Here is a 23,566-nt window from a genome sequence, read left to right on the forward strand (position 1 = left end):
GGGTATAAAGGGAAAGAATAATAGGCTATGAAGTGGTAGAAAAATCTGGGTTGAAATCCCTTCTCCAGGACTTACTAGCTATGTAGCATTGGGCAAGTCCTTTCACACTCTCAAGTCTACTTTCTCTTCTGTAAAATGGGGATAATAATAGCATCCACCTCCCGAAGAAGTCCTCCTCTGCCCTTTTTTTCTGCCTTTCTGTCAGAAGACATGGACTTGTTGACCTTTCCAGTAGTGGAGCCTAATCATGGCTGCTAATGTACATGCTTAGATCCATCCAATGCTCAAGCCAAAGGAACCCCAGAGTCTTATCTTGTCTCTCTGCCCCCACCTCCAATTTCAGAAAGCCCAGATTGGCCATGCCTCTGATGAGCTAATCCTCATAAAGTCCCTTTTCTGGCATGTCCCCTCCTCTAGGGGTCTTCCTTGATTAAGGTCACCAGAGGTCCCTTGGCTTATGGTGAGGCGGATCAGCCCAGCCCTGGGTTGGTAAGGAATCGGTTATGTGAGGAATGGGTTAGGACTAGAAGTTGAGGCCCTCCTGCTGCCAATGCCACAGGCTTTCCACCTGACTGTGCTGGTCAGAAGTTCTTCTGCTTTGGCTAACATGACAGCAAAGGAAAATAATAAACGTTTGAGGGGATGTGGCAAATTGGGACATTAATGCATTGCTGGTGGAGTTGTGAATTGATCCAACCATTCTGGAGAGCAATTTGGAATTATGCCTAAAGGGCTTTAAAAGACTGTCTTCCCTTTGATCCAGCCATAGCATTACTGGGTTTATACCCCAAAGAGACAATAAGGAAAAAGACTTCTACAAGAATATTCATAGCTGCGCTCTTTGTGGTGGCAAAAAAATTGGAAAATGAGGGGATGCCCTTCAATTGGGGAATGGCTGAACACATTGTGGTATATGTTGGTGATGGAATACTATTGTGCTCAAAGGAATGATGAACTGGAGGGATTCCATGTGAACTGGAAAGACCTCCACAAATGGATGCAGAGTGAGAGGAGCAGAACCAGGTGAACATTGTACACAGAGACTGATACATTGTATCACAATCGAATGTAACTGACTTTGCTACTAGCAGCAATGCAATGTGACCCAGGACAATCCCGAGGGACTTAAGAGAAAGATGCTAACCACATCCTGAGAAAGAACTGTGGGAGTAGAACACAGGAAAAAAACAACTGCTTGATCACATGGGTCGATGGGGAGATGATTGGGGCCGAAGACTCTTAAACAGTCACCCTGGTGCAAATATTAATAATATGGAAATAGGTCTTGATCAATGACACATGTAAAACCCAGTGGACTTGCACATTGGCTATGGGAGGGGGGTGGGTGGAGGGGAGGGAAAGAACAGGAATCATGGAAAAACATTCTAAATTAATTAAATAAAAATTTCCAAATTAAAAAACAAAATAAGCAAACAAACAAAAAGAAGTTCTTTTGCTGGAGCTTGACCCAAGTAGGCCTGGCCACAGCCCAGGAAGACCTTGTAGTCCCAGCAGCCAAGGGACCTGGCACCTCCTGCAGGGAGGACTCTTTTCAGGCAGTGAGCCCAGGCCACCCAGGTCCTGGGGCCTCCCCCATGAACTATAAGGTTTTTGCCCTTCAGGGCATGGGGAGAAGAGGCTCTCCTGAGTCTACCCTAGATCATTGCACGTTGAGGACACACACTTCCTGGACAGCAGGTTGATTCTAGCCCTTTGGTACAGTGTGGGGGAGGTGGCCTCTGCCCCAGGCCTCTGAGCAGCTTCCTTCCATGTCTTACTTTGGGGGCTCGGATTGACTCAAGTCCTGGCCCCACCACTGCAGCCAGCTGTAGACCCAGTACAAAGCCCAGCCTTCAAGTTTACTCCTTCTGTGCCTCGATTCACCCGTGAGCTCACTACTCTGGGGCACTGGAGGCCTCCTGCAGGACCTTCTATCTGGATTCAGGAGGTGTTAGAGGAAAGAGACTTCCCAGCATCTTTGGGCCAGGATGGCTGGGCCTCCCTGGGCCACCTTGGCCAAGAGCCTCCATGGACCTCAGTCCTTCATCTGTAAAATGGGGTAGTTGGACTTGGTGGTCTCTGAAGGCTCACGGATTCAGGGATGAGAGGCTTCTGGTTTTATGAAGAAGGAAACTGAGGACTGGATGAGAGCTGGCTTGCCTAAGGTCATAAAGGTTGATAAGAAGCCTCTGAGCCAGGACGGCCTCTGGTGACATTGAGTCTTCCATGGAATCGACTCCAGCGCCTGGGCAAGGCAGCAGAGGAGCTGTGGCCTCCTCTCCTTCCTTTGACTTTGCCCTCTGCCTGGCCGGGTTCCTTGCCCACCACCTCCTTGGTGCCACGTCAGGCAGCCCGCAGGGCTTCCCTTGGTTTCTTCATGCTTGGTGGTGCAGAGAGATGTATGGAGGCAACAGGATGGCATGTGGCTGGGACTGGTGTGTTCCAGCCATGTCTCTGGACTTTGCCCCAGTGCCCACTCCTGGGGGGAGCCTCCCCAGCTTGCCCCTCCTGGAGCTCAGCCCCAAGGCAGTCCTGCCAGACTGTGCCACACAGGCTCCAGAGGCCCGGGGTTCAGACCCAACTGTGCCACTTGGGACTCGTGTGACCTCGCAGAAGGCCAGGAGTCTCTTCCAGATTCTGTTTCCTTTTTTGTCCAGTGGGAAAAGCCATCCCTCATCTGGCTGGCTGCCTGGGGCTGTCCCAGGCCCACATATGGTCAGGTATGGGCAGGTCCCCCTCCCTCCCTCCCTCCCTCCCTCCCAGCCAGGCTTCAGGATCTCGCCAGTAAGTTACTCTTTACCTCAATGCCTGTTGGCATTCCCCACATTGCTTACCTCACCCTCAGCTCCTCCTACAGACCTCTCCTGGCCTAGAAGCAGCGCTCTGTGTCTGCTCTAAGGCAGAAGAGTGGTTTAGGCTGGGCAGAGGGGATTAAATGACTTGCCCAGGGTCCCAAAGGCACAAAGAAAAGGCTTGGGAGCGGATGCTGAGCTGGCCAGTGCGAGGCCCTCTCTGTGGCCACTTATCCTGGGGCTCCCAGGTGCTGCCCCTTGGGGATCCCCCTCCCTTTGGGCTCCTGCAGGCTCAGGGCTGCCCACTGAAGAAGCCCCAGCTTGCACCTGAGGACAGAGGCAGCCTTGGCTCCCTCTAGTGCCACCAGATTGCCCTTGCAAAAACAAATCAAAAAAAGACTCTGAGAAATTGTCTCATCTCCAGCAAAGAGCAGCCTGTGCCTGCTATCTGTCCTCCTGGCAATGATCCAGGAACTGGGGGAGCCCCGTTGTCATGGCAGCATGGGTGTGGATCACCAGAGAAATGGTGGCGTTGTGACCTTCCCCATCCCCCCCCCAGTTGTGGTCGAAGGAAGGCAAAGCCTCCTTTGGGGGGCCCGAGACTAAGCGGACATCTGGGTGGAGAGCAGCAGCCCCTCCTGGCTCCGGTCCTCAAGGCAATTTGGCTTCCCTAGCCTTTCCCTCCTAGAGCAGCCCTCCGGGGCTGCCGGCCCAACAGGACTCTGGCTCCTGGCCTGCCTCCCCGCTCTGATCTCCCTCTGCTCAAGGGTCGGTGGGCCTTTCTCCACCTACTTCCCTGGCCTCCCTTCTTTCTGCTTTGGAGCTGGCAAAGTGCCTTTAGCCAAAGGACCCCATCTGATCCTCGGAGCTCTGTTGAGAGGTTGTCGTCCCCATTTCCCTGACGAGAAGACTGAGCATTTGAGGAGGTTCCTCTCCTGGCTCCCGATCCTATTGTAGGGAGCCATCCTGGAGATGCCGGACATCTGTTTCATTCCATTTCCCAGCATGCCCCTGCAGGTGAAGGCAGGAGACAGGAGAGTGACTGGCCCTTTTCCTAAAGGGGACCCCCCTGAGCCGGTCACTGTGTGGCCCAATGTCAGAAGGGACCTGCAAGGCCGTGGAGACCAACCCCCCATTTCATGGAGGAGGAAACGGAGACCTAGGAAAGGAAAGTGATGCCCATGGGGTCACCAATGGGATTTGAACCCAGATCTTCCTGATTCCAAGTCCAGCACGCCATCTACTACATTACACTGCTTCCTGTGTTGTAGTAGAAATGTAAGGAGAAATAAGGCTGTAAGGAAAAAGAAAGGTCATTGGGAGCCACTAATGCTTCTTGAGCAAGGGAGTGACACAGCCTGGAGGCCTGGAGGAAGCTGTCCTGGGCAGGGTTAAGGAGAATCATGTGGAGATGTGGCCCAGTGACTGCTAGGGAGAACCGAGGCACCTTCTGTGAGGGGGAGCCGGTCATGTTTTCCCCCTCCCTGAACGTGGACCTGGCACTGCCTTCTAATGCAGGGTGCCCCTGCTCTAATAAGGGTGAGGAGCTCAGCTCACCTCTGATGCAAGACTAATTAGAGGCTTACAAGAGGCAGGCAAGCCAAGAACCCAGCTGCCTCAGGGAGGGGCCGCTTGGGTGGCTGAAAAGAATTCCTTCTGGTTAAGGACCAACCCAACCTCTGGCCGCCACTACCTGCCTCTGGAGGCTGATGACGTGGGGGAGCGCCTGCTTGTCTGTTCCCTGCCATGGCTCCCCATTGCCTCATGAAGTGTGCTCCCTGCTGACGCCCAAGGCTGAGGTCCTCTGGCATCCTGCTGGCTTTCCTCTGCTCTGAGGCTCCCTCTACACTCCCCAGAGACTTGCCTCTGGCCCTGCCCTCGGGGTCCAGTGTGCTCCCTCTTCCTGGAAGGGACAGAGCAGCGGTTCAGAGGGGAGAGAGATGGACCTCTGAGCTCATCTGGTTCAAGCCCTGCATTTTTACAGCTGAGGAGACTGAGGCTGACAAGCAGAGGTCCCTCTCCGCCCTGGATCATGGAGCCTGGGCCCCAGCCCAGCCTCCCCAGGACCCAGAGAAAGGGGGCACTGCAGGCGCTCTGCCCTGGGCCGCTCCAGACAGATGAGACAGAATATCTGGAGGATTGGGAAAGGGGATCAGCCAAGAGAGAGGAGGCCGGGGAGGCCTGGAGAGGGAGAGCATTCCCTGCCATGATGTGCATTAAGGAGTCTCTGTGGCTCGGGCTTGGATGCGGCCCCCTTTGCTGGACTGACCTGTGGGGGAGCCAAGCTTCCGGGTGCTTCCCCGGAAGGCAGGAGGGGGGCGGCTCTGGGTAAGGCAGGGTTGGGGCTTCCCTCATCCCTTCCCCGCCACCTTTTCTGAACCCTAAGCCAAGGTATGTGGAGTCTAGTGCATAGAGAAGCCGGCGTTCTGTCCTGACTCCCCTGGCCCCGGGACTGGATTGGCCAAAGGGTTTTCTAGGCAGATACTGATGGGATTTGCCATTTTCTTTATCGGTGGATGAAGGCAAACAGGTTATGTAACTTGCCCAGTCACCCAGTGAGTGATCGAGGCACGATTTGAACTCAGGTCTTCCTAAAAGAGACGGGAGTACACTTGAAAGAGAATGAATTGCTTTGGAGTTGGTGGGTGATGGTTCAGATCCTGGCTCTGCTGATGTCTAACTGTGTGATCCTTCTTCATCTTCCTGAGCCTTAGTTTGTTCATCTGTAAAACAGGGAGGGTGGACTTGATTGACCTTTCTTTTTAAGCCTGACTTCTGTCTTAGAATGAGTACTACACATTGGTTCCAAGGCAGAAGAGCGGTAAGGGCTGGGCAATGGGGGTGAAGTGACTTGCCCAAGATCACCCAGCCAGGAAGTGTCTGAGGCCAGATTGGAACCCAGGACCCCCTGTCACCAGGTCTGGCCCTCCATCCACGGAGCCACACAGCTGCCCCCTTGATTGACCTTCAAGGCTGCTCATAGCCATGATCCTGTGGACGGTCCCCAGGGTGCCTCAGGTCTCCTTTGAGCCCTCCTGTGGCCTTGCCTCAGTTTCTCAGTAGGGACCTGGCCCCTCCCTGTTCCTATCCCCACATAAGCCCTCAGGAAATGCTTGCGAAGGAATGAAGACGAAACTGCAAGTGTGCAAAGTGTCTGAGGACTCCATGTTTCTCACCGTCCCGAAGCCTCGGGGTTTGCTGTCATCATATTTCCTGGGCTGGGAAGCCTGTTCAGGACAGGTTGCTCCCACGATGCTGCCCTGGAGTTGTTCCCCAAGGAGAGGCGGGTGCCAGCCTGCAGCTGTTATTCATGAGGAGGTTAGACTGCCAGCACCCTCCTTCCCATGTTGTGTCTGTTGTGTCTACCCCCTCGGCTCCCTCCAAGCTCCTCCCACCTTTAAACCCAGGAGCCAGCCTCCCTGCCCACGAATGGCACTGGACCCTGAGCATCAGTCACCAAGCTGCAGACCTTCCTTTCCTGCCCCTCTTCTATGGGGAAGGATGCCGTGGGGCACAAGGCTGGGCTTGGATCCCACAGGAGTGTGGCCAGACCCTTTGCCTCAGTTTCCCCAGACAGGAAGTGAGGGGCGTGGCCCCTTCTGGCTCTGACTCCAGGGCTCCTCTCAGTAAGGCAGAAAGAAAGGAGGCCTCAAAGGCTCTGATCCCAGAGCACCGGCTGTCAGCGTGCTGCTTAAAGAGCCTTCTGCAAGAGGAGCTCCTCAGTAGACTGGCTCTGGGGGCAGTCAGCCCCATCGACTCCACTCAGCAACCCCACAATGCTCCCAGAACAATCCCTTCAAGGTTGGGCAGGGGCTGAAGTTCCTCTGCCTCATCTTGTATTATTCTGCAAAACCTGCTTCCATATTATTTATTCATTTATTCATTTTTGTAAGTGAATAATCTAAACCAAAACTCCCAAATAGAGACCCAAGACACATAGTAAGTCATCTGCTTCCATTTGCGTTTTGACTCCCCACAGCCCTTTCTCTGGAGGTGGAGAGAGACAGAGAGAGACCAAGAAACAGAAAGAGAGGGAGAGAGAAGAGACAGAGACAGAGAAAGAGAGAGAGGAGAAGAAAGACAGAAAGAGAGGGAGAGAGGAGAAGAGAGACAGAGAGAGAGAGAGAGAGAGAGAGAGAGAGAGAGAGAGAGAGAGAGAGAGAGAGAGAGAGAGAGAGAGACATAGAGGGATAGAGGAGAAGAGAGAAAGAGGGAGAGAGAAGAGAGACAGACAGAGCGCAAGCGAGCATCCTTTGTCCTGAGTCCTGGATCACTGCACTGCTGAGACTGGCTAAGTCTCTCACAGTTGATCATTCCACAGTGTTGCTGTTCCTGCACTCCATGTTCTCCTGATTCTACTTCTTGTACGTGGCATCAGTTCCTGGAGGTCTTTCTAACTCTTTCTGAAATCTTGCAGTTCACCATTCCTTTCGCTGCCATAGTATTCCATCCCCATCGTGTAGCACACTTTGTCCAGCCATTCCCCAAGGGTTGGGACCCCCAGAGGCCCTTTTTCGAGGGTCTTGTCCTAAAGTGGGAGTATCTCTTGGTGAGAAGGACTGTGAAAATGGAGCTTCTTTGGCTGACCAAATGGCCAGGCACTCCCAAGTCCTCACCGACTTCCTGACCTGACGGAACCAGCACCATGAGACCCATGATGTGGCCCCCTTCCCTCACCCCACCCCACCCCACCCCCGGCTTTGGACAGAGCCAGGACATTTGGCTCCATGGCCACTGAATCCTCTCCTCACCTTCCCCCCAGTACAGTAGCCTTGGTGGGGGGAAGAGCCAAGATGGTGGCTTAGTAGTCTCAAAAATTGAAGTTGCTCTGAGAATCCTTCCCCCCCCCCAGTGCAGTAGCCTTAAATGGAGTAGGCCAAGCAATCAGTGGGCAAGCATTTGGTCAATGTGCCAACCATTGGGGATACAAAGATAAAAAAGGAAGCCACCCCTGCCTTCAAGGCCTTGCATTCTCTCCATGCTTGAAAATGCTGATTGATTGATTGATTGATTGAAAACTGGATCAGAAACCAGAGGCAGCAACTGGTTCGAGGGCCAGGAATGGAGTCAGCCACACAGACCTGGAAGGGTCCTTCTTTCTCACCGCAGACGGAGCACGAGCCCTGGCTCTCTTAGCTACCTTGTCTGGACCCTCTGCGGAAGGGCTCTGGCTTTCTCATCACAGGCAGCTCCCTCTTTGCTGATCATACTTTGGCCTTGGCCCAAACCCATGCCTGGAACACCCACCCTCACTTCAGCCTATAAGAATCCTTTGTTTTCCTTCAAGACTTGTTTCCAGCGCCATGTTCAATGGGCACCTCCTCCAGGAAGCCTTTCCCGACTGCTTCTCTGCGGCAGTCACCTGTACATATTTTGTCCGTTGCTGCATGTGTTCGGGGTGTCTCCCCAACAGAGTAGACACTCCTTGCAGGCAGACGTGTGTTTTTGCCTTTGTCTCCGGCCACAATTTCCACTTATTCTTTTACCCAGCCCCCCACCTTCCATCTTAGGAACTGTGATTGGTTCCAAGGCTGAAGAGCAGCAGGGGCCAGGCATGAGGGACCTGCCCAGGATCGAGAGACCTCCATGGGCCTCCCCAGACTTAGAACTCAATCCGCTGAGCCATCTGGCTGCCCTGTGCCAGTGAGAGAAAGTGGCAGAGCTGGAGAAGACAGACATCACTGCCTGACTCCTGAGGGCAAACCACGGTGGGAGCCTCCCCTCAGGCCCTCGGGCTCTCTTGTTGCCTCCTCATTGGCAGCAGTACCAGGCGCAGCATCTGGATCTCCTTGAAGGCTTCGGCATCCTCCCAGGATGGCCTGCTGGGCACCTCCTCGAAGGCTGGGGCTCAGAGCTGGTTTCTATTGTGAGTGGGCTGACCCGAGCTTTAACGTGAGGGAACCCTCGTGGGGAAGGGCCGCCGATAGCACTGAGGACAGGCCGAGGACCCCGATAACAGGCTAACCTGGACAAAATGGGCTGAACTAGAGAGTCTCCCAGCACCAAAGAGCTCCTGCTCCAGGCCAAGCATGCCCGGACTTTCTCAGCAGATACTGAAGGGTTTGCCATTTCCTTCTCTGACTCATTTACAAATGAAGAAACGAGGCAAACAGGGACGTGACTTGCCCATGTCATACAGCTATTGCTCGTCTGAGGCCACATGTGAGCTCGGGATGCTCGGGCTGGGGCGCTTCCCCTTTTCTGGGCTGTGGAGCCCTTTGGCAGGAGCCAGAATAAGGCTTTTTAATGCACAGAATAAAGCAGTCCAGATTCCTGAGGAAGCCGGTCACACCGACATCATGACGGCGGAATGACCGGATCCAGGCGAGTGTGCTCAGTGCTTTCTGGAGTTCTAGTGGAGGGTTCTAGAGACTGGTCAGCCCAGCGGTATCTGAGAGCCGGACCCCTGCTTGAGGAGCTGACAGGACAAAAAATAAAATGCCGTGTAGTGGACCCCTCCGTCGATCGGGCTGCAGGGGCGCTCGGCTGTGGTCGGCGTGCTGTCCCCTGCAGATTCTCCGAATGCCCCCCTGGGCTTCAGGCCAGCGGTTTCTGCGGCCACCCCTCCCTCCTGGACTTGGAGCACCATCCCCCACCCCTCATCTGCTGCCCACACTCTGTTCTTCCTCCCAATGTTCTCCCTCTAAAAGGATGCAGACGGGCAGCGGGGTGGCTCAGGGGGTCGAGAGCCGAGCCCAGAGCCAGGAGGTCCCAGGTTCAGGTCTGGCCTCAGATACTTCCCAACGGTGTGACCCTGGGTCAGTCACTTACCCCCCCTCCCCCGCGCTCTTCAGCCTTGGAGCCAATTGATACTAAGACAGAAGATCAGGGTTAAGAGAATAGTAATGCTGCCCAAATGTGGCCCGACCCCAACACCTCATCCGCCATACTCATGGCGCCCACCTTTGTGGGTCAAGCCCCTTGGTCAGCACGATGGCCTCCCAGCCTTGTGGGCCTTCATCCCCTCCACAGGAAGGGAGAGTGCCTGAGCCAAGCATCTCGGGTGCCCCTCCGAGCACATAAACACCCCCCCCCTTAAACCCAGCCCCCCAGGCCTGTGGGAAGCGGGGAGGGGCTCCCCAAAACAGATGGGATTCTGGGGTCCTGACTGGGCACAGAGGAGTCCTGGAATGGGGATGAGGACAGTGAGGCCAGGCTGGGCTGAGCTCCGGGGAATTGTGCCAACCAGCCTTGGCCCCGGAGGCCCTTTGCGGGAAGGCGGGGGGGGGGGGGGCAGGACACCACGGTGCCCAGGCAGCCCCCTCTTTGGCCAGGCCATGGGACTCCCAGGTGCCACAGGGATATTCCTGAATGTCACATTTGGCCGTGTCACCGTCCTCCATAAACTCCTGTGGCTCCTGCTGACCACTAGGGTCACATGTGGACCCTCTGCCAGACGCTGGAAGATCTCCCTCCCCGACCTCGTTCCATGGCCCTCCTGGCCTCTGGGACCTCCCATCTCCCATCTTTGCCTTTGGGCAGGCTGCTCTGTGGGCCATGAATGCCGCCTCTCAGAGTCCTGGGTTCTCCTACATGAAGCCTCCCTTGATCTCTCCTCACCCCGACCTTTGTTCTTGTGTTTATTTGTTTTAAACCCTCCTCTTCTGCCTTAGAATCACTACTGTGGGTTGGCTCTAAGGCTGCAGAGCCGTCAGGGCTTGGCCATGGGGGTCAAGTAGTCAAGTGACTTGTCCAGAGTCACCCAGCCAACCCTCCTCATGCCCTGAGCCACCCTATTGATTTCTCCCTTCCGTGCTGGGGGCTCCACCTTGACAACTTCCCTATCTGTCCCCAGGCCTTCGGACAAGCTCACACCAACCACAAGAAGGTGGCAGCGGACGGCGAGAGCCGCGAGGAGACCCTCATCCAGGAGTCAGCCACCAAGGAGGAGTACTACGTGCGCAAAGTCCTCGAGCTGCAGACGGAGCTGAAACAGTTGCGCAACGTCCTCACCAACACGCAGTCAGAGAACGAGCGCCTCAACTCTGTGGCTCAGGAGCTCAGGGAGGTAAAGGCTGCGATGGCGGGGAGGGCTTCCTGGAGGAGGAGGGCGGACAGGGAGAGGAGGAGAGCAGCAGCCACGGCACCTCGGTCTGGGCCAGGCTAGCACTGGGTAGCCTTTCTGGGGGAAATGGGGGGACCCACCCATGAGGAAACCGAGGCCCCAACAGGAACGGCTCCATTGCAGGTGCCCAAAGGGCTACAGCGGGGCGCAGTGGAGAGTCAGGAGAGCCTGGGCTCCAATTCCACCGTTGCTGCCAAGCCCCTGTCTGTAAGACAAGAGGCGGCCGCTGAGGCCCCTCAAACGCTGAGGCTGTGACCCTTTAGGACGTTCAGTCAGGATGGGGGACCAACTCGCGCAAGACAAGGATTCTGGGAAAGGCCAGGGCCGACCCCTTTCTCTCCTGGGGCAGGCACAGCCCTGAGCTCCCCCCAACTGGGCCAAGGCCCCCTCGGCTGCCCCCCGCCCTTAGCTTCTGGTCAGGGCAGACAAGCAGGCTCTTGTGGTGACCACTTTCCCCCTGAGCCTCAGTTTCCCCACCTGCAGACTGCTAGAGCAGACGAGGTGAGATCTGGGGCCTTTTCAGGGTCCAAATTTATTCTATGAACCAGCAGCACGGGGGAGCCCCAGCCAGGACCCGGGAGACTGCAAATGCCAGCTGGGCCAGGAGGCCAAAGGGTTTCTGGGGGTTCCAGGGGGACCAACAAAGGCAGGGGCTCATCCCACACCCATCAGATGGGGTCAGGAGCCTGCTGGAGCTTGGAGGGGGCCCTGAGGCTGCCTTCCAGAGGACTGGCCCCTTTCTCCTTAGGATCTTTCCCTCCCCGCAGCCAGCCTGCCCCAGGAGGATTCTCTCCAGAGGAAAAAGGCCTAGCGGCTCCCCATTCAGGCCGGGCTGCTCACTGCTCTGGCCCTTTGCTTCTGTTGTGGCCCCACTGTCCCCCAGAAGAGGGAATTGGGGCAGACGGCCTCACAGGCGAGGAGGCCAGCCAGAACTTTGCCTGGAGCCCCAAGCTTCACTGGGCTCCCCCGACATGGTGCTGCCTCCACCTTGTCAAACCCCAGCATGTCTGCCTCCACAGGGAGGCCTCGCCTGGCCCCTCTGTCCTCAGAGGCCGAGCCTCCCGGCTGGACAGCCCAGCTCTGAGAAGGGGCCAGCTCTCCCCGGGATGCTGGCTGATGGAGCTGCCCCGGGCTTCTGCAGGACACCAGCTGAGCCGGGTGGACACCAAAGGGTGATGACGTGGCAGCCCCCACATCAGAGCCGGCCTTCTATGGGTGCAGCAGACACAGGCATCAGGAGCCAGCCTCTCCTCTCGGGGTTCGGTGACTGGGCCAGGTCCTCCGACCCCCATCCTCTTGTTTAGTCTAGAGGGGTGGCAGGGGGCACCCACAAACACCAATAAATGAAGTCCACGTGCGTAATTGGGCCTCTCCTGGGCACAGCGGATCAGGGCAGGCATCCTATCGAAGCTCGGGCGTGTGAGAGGCCCAGGGGGTCAGCAGGAGGCAGAACCCCCGGGGGCATGGGGAGGAACACGCAGGAAGCTGGGAGAGGGGCCGAGGCGCACAAGGGATCCTTGGTGACCTGGCTGGAGCTAGCACTGAGCGGAGCCGTGCCCATCCCAGGGCTTCTCGTCAGCCAGGCAGTCCACAAAGCCCCCAGAGCTGGCGGCATTAGGGCTGAGGAAGGGGCTGACCAGACCCCCACCTCTGCCCGGGCCACCATGGGCCCAGATCAACCAGAATCTGGAACCTCAGAGGATCTCCTTGGGAGCCAGACGTCACGCTGCGATTGGCTGTGATTAATGAGGCTGCTGATGGCTTTTAATCCTATAGATGGAGTCCAGCCTCAGGCTCAGGGAGAAAAGCTTGAAGCCCTCCATCATCAGAGGAGAGCCACATCCACGGATGACCACTAGAGAGGGCAGTGGGAGCAAGCGCAGGGAGGGCAGGAGGCGCCTTGCCGGTCAGCGAGCCTCGGCCACTGCCCAGGGAGGATTAAAGAGGGAGCAGGCTAGGTGGCACCAATCACTGAAATGGTGCCTTTCAGGAGGGGGAAGATGAATTCCATTTGGGACATGCAGGCTTGGAGGTCTGGAGGACAGCAGGGATGGAGCCCCAAGGTCTGAGCAGGTTGAGAATGGCCATGTAGACTGGGGAGTTGGCTGCATAGACAAGTCTACGGGAGAAGAAGAGGGCTCCGAGGGAGCAGATAGAGAGCAGAGGGGCAAGAACAGAACCACAGGGTGCTCAGGTTTAAGGGCAAACAGGAAGAGCCTGAGCCAAGAAAGCTGTCTTGGAGAGGCCAGAAGACCCGAGTCAGAGAAGAGGCTCTAAGCGACGACGACCCGAAGGAGGGTCGAGGCTCTGTGGGGAGAGATTTGGCAGCTGATCCCCTGGCCGGGGGGAGGTAGGAGGGGGACAAGGATGACTCCGAGACCATAGACTTGGGTGACTCAGGCATTGGTAGGACTGCCAAGGAAAATGGGGAAGCGGGGAGCAGCGAGCCGCCCGGGCTGTGAGCAAAGGAAGGAGCTGGATGCGAAGGGCATTCCAGGGAGCATTCACAGGTCGCCAATGGCTACGGAACGGTTAGCAGAGTTATGAGAAGCATCGCTCTTTGACCACATTGTCTTCTTGCCTAGAATTGGGGCAAAACATGGCCTTCTGGGAGCAGGACGCAATCCCTCCAGGCCACGGCGAGCTACATGGCCCCCCAGACCAAAGCCAGAGCTGCAGTGGATGAGAGCTCTCTGTCTGCTCTTACAAAGTGTTTCTTGATGCCTTTTGTGTTTTCCAAGCATGGTCATTTGAACAAATAAATGAAAATGCCTTTTACTGAGCTTTTTAAAAAATCTTTACCTTCTCTCTCAGAGGCAATATGGGATCCAAGGCAGAAGAGCCTCAGCAATTGAGGTTAAGTGCCTTATCTAAGGCACTTACAATGTCTGAGGTCACATTTGAACCCAGGACTCCCCATCTCTAGGCTGAGCTACCCTCACTGCCCCTTGTCAACTTGGAAAAACACAGAACCTAAAGTAGTCAACAAGAACAAGTCTTTAGTCAGGACAAGAGACAGCGCTCAGGATTCAGCGCAAAATTCCGCACCATCAGAGGCTCTGGGGCTCTGGGAACAGCGTCTCGGGGAGAATCGCCGCCAAAGAGGATTCTCCGAAGAACCCTAGAACTTGGGGACTGACATGCCTTTGGGGAATTGAGTGTCCCAAACGTCTACTGGCAGCTTGTAAGCAGGCTTGGGAGAGCCTGAGGCTGTCCTGAGCTCCAGGGGACGCAGAAGGGTGGCTCCGGCCAGGGGCTGGTCTCCTGGGAACGGACCTCTGCTCCGAGGGGGGAGCTCCTCAGGCAAAGAGGCTGGCTGAGCTTTGAGCATTTCCATCCCTCCAATCCGGGACACTTGGTGGTCCCTCGTTTGGGGCTTCCCTGAAGGCACGTTCCCAAGGACACGGGCAACTAGGGGCTCCCCAAAACCCAGTTACTCCCTTAAGCTTTTCACATAGGCAAAACATACTCAGCTACACCTGGCCCCATGGGCGGAGAGGCTTCTGGGACAAAGAAAAACCACTAAGCCAGCCCCAGCCACAGAGTGGAAAGAGATTCCTCTTGGCTGAGGCCAGAGTTCAGGCTCCCTGTCAGCTTCTAAGTTGTTCTGTGCCCTCTCCTGGGGAGGAGCTGAGCCCCAGCCCCACCCCCATCATGGGGGCCCGGCACGGCGGCTCTTGGCTCCACGTGCTGCTCTTTCCCCCACAGACCAACCAGAACGTGGAGATCCAGAGGGCACGACTGCGAGATGACATCAAGGAGTACAAGTTCCGAGAAGCCCGTCTGCTGCAGGACTACACCGAGCTCGAGGAGGAGAACATCAGCCTCCAGAAGCAAGTGTCCGTCCTGAAACAAAACCAAGTGAGTAACTGAGGGCTGCTGGTCACCTTGACCCTCGCCGAGTTGGGCACGTGGCCTCCCCCTGCTTCCTCTCCCCCCCAGCCTTCTCCCTCCTCCCTCTCTTCTCCCCCACCTCAGCCTGCTCTCTCCTCCTCCCTCTCCCCCCCATGGCCTGCCCCCTCTTCCTGCCTCCCCCCATGGTCTGCCTGCTTCTTCTCCCTGCTCCCTGGCCCCTACCTCCGTGGTCAGACTCGGGAGCTCTGCTTCGTTCTGTCTCCAGCTTCTTGGCCTTTTCTCCACCCCCTGGGAGAGAGCGGCTCTATCTAGCCTTGAATCTCAGGAGAAGTTTGAGAAGCAAAAGTCAGAGCCTGTGTGTGTTCAGAAATATCTACTTCACGGGGAGAGGCCTGGGGAGGCATGGCTAGACATCAGAGAGTGTGAAAAAGATCTGGGGGTTCTAGTGGACCGCAAGCTCCATAAGTCAGCATATGAAGCGGCATTCAGAGAGGCATTGTATTGTATTGTGTTCAGGTCAGGAGAAGTGATCGCCCCACTGCATTCTGCCCAGGTCAGGCCACATCCAGTGAATTGTATTTATTTACACCACCTCCCCCCCTTTTAGGGAGGGCACTGGAACCCTTGAATCCTCCAATCCCAAGAAATTAGGGATATTGAGCCCACACAAGACCACATCCAAGTATTTCACAAAATCAAAGAATTTGATTCAGCAGAAATCCAGCAGCCCTTGGGCCACCTCACCCAGGAACCGGATCCCCCTCCAGCCTCCTAGACGAGTGGTCATCTGGGTCCATCTGGAGGCCTCCAAGGAGGGGCGGGGCAGGCGGGGCCCACCAGCTGGCCCGCTTTGGGTGGTTTTTCCCACTTGAAGGGCTTTTATGTGGAAGAGGGGATTAACCTTTTTCTGCTTGGCCCTAGGGAGCAGAGCCAAGGGCAAGGGGCAGAAGCTGCAGAGAAGACTGAGGCCGGGTGGAGGAGAAAAACTAGCCAAGAGAAGGCTGGTGGACCTCGTGGCAGGAGCCATAGAAGTGGGGATTCGGGGGGACTAGCGGGGAGGCCGCTCAGGGACCCCGAATGGTGTTGGGGGAAGCCAGATGCCGCCGCGGCACTCGGGATGCTGAGGAGCCTCCAGCCTAGGAAGAAGGGAGTCCCACTGCCCGGCCCTCTTCCTTGTCGTTCCTCACAGACTAGCCAAGTCTCCTCCTGAATTTCTCTCCCATTCACCCATCAAGCTCTGGCCCTGGGCTGGCTCTGCGGCGGGCACAGTGGCTACCCACACAAAGCAGCCAAGTCCCTGCCCCTGGGAAGCAGCCCCTGAGGAGCCCGTGACAAGGCAGGCTCTGCCCCCCGGGGTCGAGGCGGGGACTCCCTCCGTGGCCGGGTCAGGCCTCTCCTTGACTCCCGGATCCCTGTGGTGGAAGGAGGCGGCCCCAGAGGGCCAGCAGGACTTTTGAACCCTTTTTCTCGTTGTTTTCCTTCTCAGGTGGAATTTGAAGGCCTCAAACATGAAATCAAAAGGCTCGAAGAGGAGACGGAGTATCTGAACAGCCAGCTGGAGGATGCCATCCGCCTCAAGGAGATTTCGGAGCGCCAGCTGGAGGAGGCGCTGGAGACCCTGAAGACGGAGCGCGAGCAGAAGAACAACCTCCGCAAGGAGCTGTCCCACTACATGAACATCAACGACTCCATGTACACCAGCCACCTCAACTTCTCCCTGGATGGCCTCAAGTTCAGCGACGAGGCGGCCGAGCCCAACAACGACGACGTCCTGGTCAACGGCTTCGAGCAGAACGGCCTCAACAAGATGGCGGCCTGCGACAGCAACAAGACGTCCACACCCAAGAAAGACGACGGCTTCCCCCCGGCCCCCAGCCTGGTGTCGGACCTGCTGAGCGAGCTCAACATCTCAGAAATCCAGAAGCTAAAGCAGCAGCTGATGCAGGTAAGGACCGCAGGGCTCCCCAGCACGTCCCCCTCTGGCTTGGCTTCCACCTTCAAACGCCTCGGCCACAGGGCAGTCCCTCAGGCCCAAGAGCCCCCTCTAGTCGCGCAAGTCTTTCTTTTAATGTCGTATTACTTATTGCTTGCTTGCCTTGTGAAAAAACTCATATTTTTTCCTTTTAAAAATTTGAGTTGCAAATTCTCTTCCTCTCCTGATCCATCCCGCCCCAGTAAGAGGCGAGCAGAGGTCAGCCATCCATGGGAAATAGTCACGTCCACTTCCAAAAGGCCCTGGTCCTCCCCCGTCCCCCACCGCTACCGCCAAGCCAGCCCTCCCTTGGAACAGAGAGGCAGATGGTGGCGGGTGCTCGTCCTGCCCCGGAGCCTTGGTGGGGCCTGGAGGAGCCCGGGGTCTCCGCGTAACATTCTCGGGCCTCGGCTTTCCAGCTCTTCAAATAGAAATGCTGCTCGCTGTCCTGGAGCCGCTGGACCGGCCCTCGTGGCAGTGAGGACGAGCAGACTTCATTCTGTTGGAGTCAGCCCCTCCTGGGTGCCAGGCCGAGCATACGGGGCCAAAAGGACAAGAAGGGGGCTCGGGGAATGGCGTCAGGAGCTCAGAGGACCCACGAGGGGCTTGTGGAGGAGACGAGGCTGAGCTCAGTCTTCAGTGGCCCGAGGATCCCGTGAGGCGGAGGGGTGACGAAGGTCCCTTTGGCACAGACCTCCCTGCAGGCAGGGGACCCTACAGTAGCCGCCCCGGGGCGGCACGGCTTCATTAGCGTGAGGGACTTCCCATGGATGGGGCTGGTGTGCAGGGGCGTGAGTGGCCTGAAAGAGCGCTTGGCGACACTGAAAGGCCAACTGACTTTCTCAGTGTCCCTCTGACCGCCCAGGCTGCCCCCTCTGCACCCAACGGCCAAGTCTCCTCCTGTCTCACTCTGTGGGCCTCCTGAGGAGGCGGGACAAGGACAAGGCCTTGGGCATCCTGCATGCAGTTTCTGAATATCTATTCAGAATTTCTGTTTAGATTCCATCCCTCCACCCAAGAGGTGGCCCGAGGGAAGGCCGGCGGCCATTGTCTTTGGTTGCTTTGGGCCCTGGGGTCCTGCCACGTGGCTTCAGAGGGAAAGATGGAGCCATTGGCCATGTGAGCCAGTGTCTCCTGCCCTGGAGACCAGCCAAATATCCGCCAGAGAATGACAGCCCGGTTTTATGCTTTTCAGATGGAGCGAGAAAAGGTGGGCCTCCTTTCCACTCTGCAGGAGTCCCAAAAGCAGCTGGAGTCCACCAGGGGGGCCCTCTCTGAGCAGCGAGAGAAGGTCAGCCGTCTCACCGAGAACCTGACGGCCATGAAGAAGCTCCAGGTGAGCAAGGAGCGCCAGTCCGCGCTGGATAACGAGAAGGAGCGGGACAGCCACGAGGACGGGGACTACTACGAAGTGGACATCAACGGCCCCGAGATCCTGGAGTGCAAGTACAAGGTAGCCGTGGCGGAGATGGGCGACCTGAAGGAGGAGCTGAAAAGCCTGAAAGCCAAGTACGAGGAATGCGAGTCCCGGTACGAGGAGGAGAAGGGCCGCTACGAGACCGAAGGCCAGGCCTTGGCCGAGAAGATCGTGCTGCTGGAGAAATCCAGCCGGCTGGACCGGGAGCGCCTGGCCAGGCTGGAGAAGGAGCTGAAGAAGATGAGCGACGTGGCTGGGGAGACTCAGGGCAGCCTGAGTGTGGCCCAGGATGAGCTGGTGACCTTCAGCGAGGAGCTGGCCAACCTGTACCATCACGTCTGCATGTGCAACAACGAGACCCCCAACAGAGTCATGCTGGATTACTACAAGGAGGGCAAGGGGGGTGGGCGCATCAGCCCCGAAGGCAAAGGGAGGCGCTCGCCCATCCTCCTCTCTAAGGGGCTCTTGGCCATCGACCTGGGCAAGACTGAGAATGGAAGCGGGGACAGCTCCCCCTCTCCCGGCTCATCCCTGCCATCCCCTGTGCTGGACCTCCGCAAGGAGCCCATGAACATTTATAACCTGATCGCCATCATCCGGGACCAGATTAAACATCTCCAGGCTGCCGTGGACCGCACGACAGAGCTCTCTCGCCAGCGTGTGGCCACCCAGGAGCTGGGACCTGTAGTGGACAAGGACAAGGAGGCCCTGATGGAGGAGATCCTGAAGCTGAAATCTTTGCTGAGCACCAAGCGTGAGCAGATCGCCACCCTCAGGACTGTGCTGAAGGCCAACAAGCAGGTGAGTCCCAGGGGGGCAATGAAGGGGCTCACTCGGTGGTTCACGATGGGGACCTGTTGGGGCCCTTGACCTTTCCCTATAGGCCTATGTTCCCAGCTGCCTTTTGAAGGATAAATGGCCATGGGCATCTTTGGCACCTGGGCCTACTGTGGACATGAGGCTCAGGCAATGGGACAGCCTTAGCTCCCAGCCTTCCTGAGGGCACCCAGGCTCTTTCTTCTCAAAGCATAATCATGGCAAGTCTTTGCTGCTTGGGCAAGGAAATGCTGGGTTGTGGAGTGGTAAAGAATTGTATGTTTGCATATAGTTTGGAGAGGGAGCCAGAGAAGTTTGCCTCAGTTGCCCCCTTGTCTATGCCACTTCTTCCTTTGGCCTCCTTGCCCTAGGTGCTCATTGCCCTCATGACCCTCTTTGCCGTCCCTTCCATCCCCCAACTGTCTGAAGCTTCCTCACATGCTCACAAACACTGGTGTTTATGGGAGATGGCACTATCTTGCCACCATAACAGAGCCTTGGTGCCTTACCCAAAAGGAACTACAAGGAGGTGAGGCGGCCTCAGCTCAGAGCTGTCTTCCCAGGCTTCTCTGAATTCTCATTCATCCTTTCTTACACTGCAGAAAGGCAATGAATGCCCTTATGGTGTTCCCAGGTAGAATTTCTAGTGTAGCATCTCCAGGGTTTCTAGTTCTGTTTCTCTTAATTAGCAAAGCACCATTCCACCCAATAAGCCAAGCCCTACTTTTTTTTTTTAAGTCCTAGACCCATATAAACAAGTGATAAATCCTGCATTTCTGCTCCCACAGTTCTTTCTCTGGATGTGGATACATTCTTTCTCATAAGTCCCTCAGGATCATCCTGGATCATCTTTGCACTGCTGCTAATAGCAGTCAGTTACATTCGATCATGCTACAATGTATCAGTCTCTGGGTACATTGTTCTCCTGGTTCTGCTCCTTTCACTCTGCATCAGTTCATGCAGGTCTTTCCAGTTCATGCAGGTCTTTCCAGTTCATGTGGAATCCCTATTCCATCCCCATCAGATACCACAATGTGTTCAGCCATTCCCCAATCGAGGGACACCCCCTCATTTTCCAGTTTTTTTGCCACCACAAAGAGCTGCTATAAATAATTTTGTACAAATATTTTTCCTTATTATCTCTTTGGGGTACAAACCCAGCAGTGGTATAGCTGGATGAAAGGGCAGACAAGACAGTCTTTTAGAGCCCTTTGCGCATAGTTCCAAATGGCCCTCCAGAATGACTGGATCCATTCACAACTCCACCAGCACTGCATTAGCGATCCAATTTTGCCACGTCCCCTCCAACATTTATCATTTTCCTTTACTGTCATATTGACCAATCTGCTGTTTTCATTTTCATTTCTCTAATTAGGAGGGATTTAGAACACTTTTTCACGTGTTTATTGATAGTTTTGATTTCTTCATCTGAAAACTGCCTATGGTCCCCTGACCATTTGTCGATTGGAGAATGTAAGCCCTACTTTTAAATATGCACATTAAAGAAAGTGCTCCCCATACTGTTTGCGTAATCTCTGGGAAGAATGTTTTGTCTTCCCTTGGGTTTGGGAGGGGAGGGGCAAGAGGGGGTGTTAGAAACTCTCCTTAAATGAAACCAAACAAGCATTTCTTAAAGACTTTCCAAGTGCCATGAGTTGTATAGAAAGTGAAGCACATGGCATCCTGGCCCGACCCTAAGGAACTATCTCCCATTCTGTTGGTTAGATGAAGAAGAAACAAGATGGTGGTCAGAAAGGATCTGGTTTCTAAGATCTGGATGGCAGAAAGCGAAGCCAGTGTAGACAGATGTGAGCTCTTCTATACTTATTAATATGATCACTCAGTACCCCCAGGACCTCCCTTGGAACTCAGGCCTCCTCAGTAACACAGGGTGGTGCTTCTTCCATTTTTGATTGAGTGTTTGGGGCTCTCTGAAGATTAAGTCCTAGAGGAGGAACCCAGGCTCTCTTGGACAGCAGAGAGGCATGAGTGCCTGTACATGGGCTTCTGAGAGCCAGAGGAATTGGGGCAGGGAATCCAGGCCAGGAAGCTTAGGCCTCCCCTGCTGATGGTCACCTTTGGAAGCCTTTTTTTCCTGTCAGGGCTTGTTCTTCCCTTCCCATAGTCAATAAGCTAGAACCCAATAAAGCAGACCAAAGCAAGCCTGGCCTCTGGAGTGTGTGAGCTCCTTAGTCAGAGGCCCCGAGTCCAGTCCTTCCGGATTCACCTGTGTGACTTGAAGCACAGCCCTTTCTCTCCCTGGGACTCAGTTTCCTTATCTATAAATTAAGGAGGCTTGAATAGACCCTTCTGACCCTGATGCTGTGCTCAGAAGAGGCAGGAGCAGGTCACTGGGCAGCTCCAGACACAAAAAAGTCATGCATTTGCTCAGTCTCCTAAGTCTGGCTTGAGAGAAGCCTCATAGACCATGAAAGATGGAGGAGAGCCAGGCTGGTGAGTCCTAGGCCATGTGAGCACAGGATCAGCACACGCGCATGCACACACACTCACACACACACTCATACACACTCACACACACTCACACTTCCCGGAATTAAAGTCCTTTCTCTGACCTGTCTTAGCATTTCCGGAGAAGTGGGCTTCCTGCTAGGAGATCTGCCCTCCCTGGAGGCTATCGAGCAGAGGCCTGGGTGACCCCACATCAGGCAGGTTGGAGGGAGGGCCCTTTGGGGTGTGGGGTAACCTCGGCTGGATCCCTTCTAGCTTAAAATGCTGTGAGTCTGGGGCCTCTCTTTGGCCCCCCGGGATCAAAGGTACTCCAGCTTGGAGCCAATGTCATTAGGTGCCTGCTGGCTAGTGGGGTCCTGCCTGGCCTGGAGGGGCTAGGAAGAGGCTCACGGTGGGGAGTGGGAGTCTTTCCTAGAGCCACAAGCCAATCCCTCATCCCCATCTCCTCTCCTTGGTCATCCCCAGACAGCTGAGGTAGCCCTGGCCAACCTGAAGAGCAAATACGAGAACGAGAAGGCCATGGTGACGGAGACCATGATGAAACTCCGAAATGAGCTGAAGGCCCTCAAGGAAGATGCAGCCACCTTCTCCTCCCTGAGGGCCATGTTCGCCACCAGGTAACACCCCCTTGACCTCCTGACATTGGCTCGGGTTTCTGAAAGGCATTGGGTGTGGCAGAGGCCACCTGGAGGAAGGAGCCTCCCAAGCGGAAGGGAGGAAGGGAGGAAGGAAATCTGAGAAAAGAAGTGGGAGAGAGCTTCCTGGGATAGGCTCTGTGGGTGTCACCCTGAGCTGGAGGGGCTTCACCCACTGCCCTACAGCTGAACCTTCAGCAGAGGAGGAAGGAGGGAAGCCTGGCCTGAGCCCCCACTGTGGGCTGGCCTCATTGTCCTCTTTTTCTGTTTCTCTTGGGCCTTCCTGAGCCAAATGGGGGTGCCCCAGGACACTGCCACCAGCAGGCAAGACAGTTTCACCCAGATGTGGGAGAAAGCCAGGTGGGAAGGGGGTGAGAGAAAGGTCCAGCCAGGAGAAGCATCTCACCCTCCAGTGCCAAGGCAGGAGTATTACGGGGTTGCTCGTCTGATACCGTTATCACATTCCAGTTGTTCGGGCAGGTCCCAAGGGGAAACCTTCCTGCTTGGTGTGTCGGGGATCCCATATCTGTAACCCAAGCACGGAGGGTGGCGAGAGCCCTGGGCAAGTCCGGGATCTCACGCGGAGGTGGGAGCCCTTTTGTCCAGTTCGGAGGGCAGCGCGAATCCATGCCGGGTCCGGCTGCTGCTGTGCCACAGTGACTGGAGGGTTTCGGGCTCCTGGACATTTCTCTGATGCCTCATGGCAGGTCTCGAGGATGCTAACGGGGCTGGAATGGGAAGCCTGGTGGGGCTTCCTCCCAGGGTGCGAAGGAATTCTCTTATACACAAAAGACAAACGTGGTCTTGATGGCTGATTCCCTGGGAGGCTCAGAGGTGGCTCTTCCCGCCACCCCCACCCCAGCAGCCTCTGATGCCAATGTGGCGGAGGAATACCTTGGAGTTTCTCTTAAAAGAGAAACATTCTTGGGATTCCTCCGGATCACTGAACCCGAAGCTGATCTAAGCCCGTTTGACCCAAGAGGAGACTGAGTCCAAGAGAGAGAGAGAGAGAGAGAAAGTAACTCATCGAGAGTCAACCAGGCAGTCAGTGAAAAGGAGGCAAAATTTGAACCCGAGTCCTCAGACTCCAGAGCCAGGGCTCATCGCTAAATCACTTACCAATGATCAGAGAAGGAAGGCCAGACCGGACGGGTCTGCAGAAGCCGTTCGATCCAAATCCGACCCCTCCGTTTTCTAAATGAATCATTACGGCCAACAGCGGCGCTCCATAGAATTTCCTCTCAGTGTTTTCTCACCCGGGTCCTAGGACTAGGCCTGGTTAATGCAAAGAAACACCAGCCAGAAATGCGTCCAGCCCGGGGGAAGCCGTAAGGCTGGTTCAGGACAAAAGGTGTGAGCATGAGAAGGTGTACTGAGGAGAGCAGCCCCCCATAACTTGGGTGGCGTCCCAAAGCGGGCTCTTCGGCTGATTGTTCCTTGAGCTGTCCGCACGTGTGCATGTGTACACTCACACACAGCCACACTCACACTGTCACAATCACCCACGCTCACAGTCACACACACTCAGTCTCTCACACTTGCACA

At 55.9% G+C, this 23,566-nt stretch overlaps 1 protein-coding gene across 4 annotated transcripts in view; it reads left to right on the plus strand.

Moving 5' to 3' along the window:
• Positions 1-23,566, plus strand: part of BICD2 (BICD cargo adaptor 2) — a 65,412-nt gene that overhangs the window by 36,061 nt on the left and 5,785 nt on the right. For 3 of the 4 annotated variants that reach the window (XM_001368904.4, XM_056804150.1, XM_007500622.3), the window contains exons 2-6: positions 10,588-10,800; positions 14,566-14,718; positions 16,199-16,657; positions 17,880-18,902; positions 21,852-22,003. In XM_001368904.4, the coding sequence (XP_001368941.2) occupies positions 10,588-10,800; positions 14,566-14,718; positions 16,199-16,657; positions 17,880-18,902; positions 21,852-22,003 (2,000 nt within the window). Of the gene's footprint in view, positions 1-10,587; positions 10,801-14,565; positions 14,719-16,198; positions 16,658-17,879; positions 18,903-21,499; positions 21,662-21,851; positions 22,004-23,566 lie in introns of those variants that run through there. The other variant, XM_056804151.1, reaches the window with a different exon arrangement.

The sequence above is a fragment of the Monodelphis domestica genome, chromosome 7 (genome assembly GCF_027887165.1).
Source record: "Monodelphis domestica isolate mMonDom1 chromosome 7, mMonDom1.pri, whole genome shotgun sequence".
Classification (NCBI taxonomy): Eukaryota; Metazoa; Chordata; class Mammalia; order Didelphimorphia; family Didelphidae; genus Monodelphis; species Monodelphis domestica.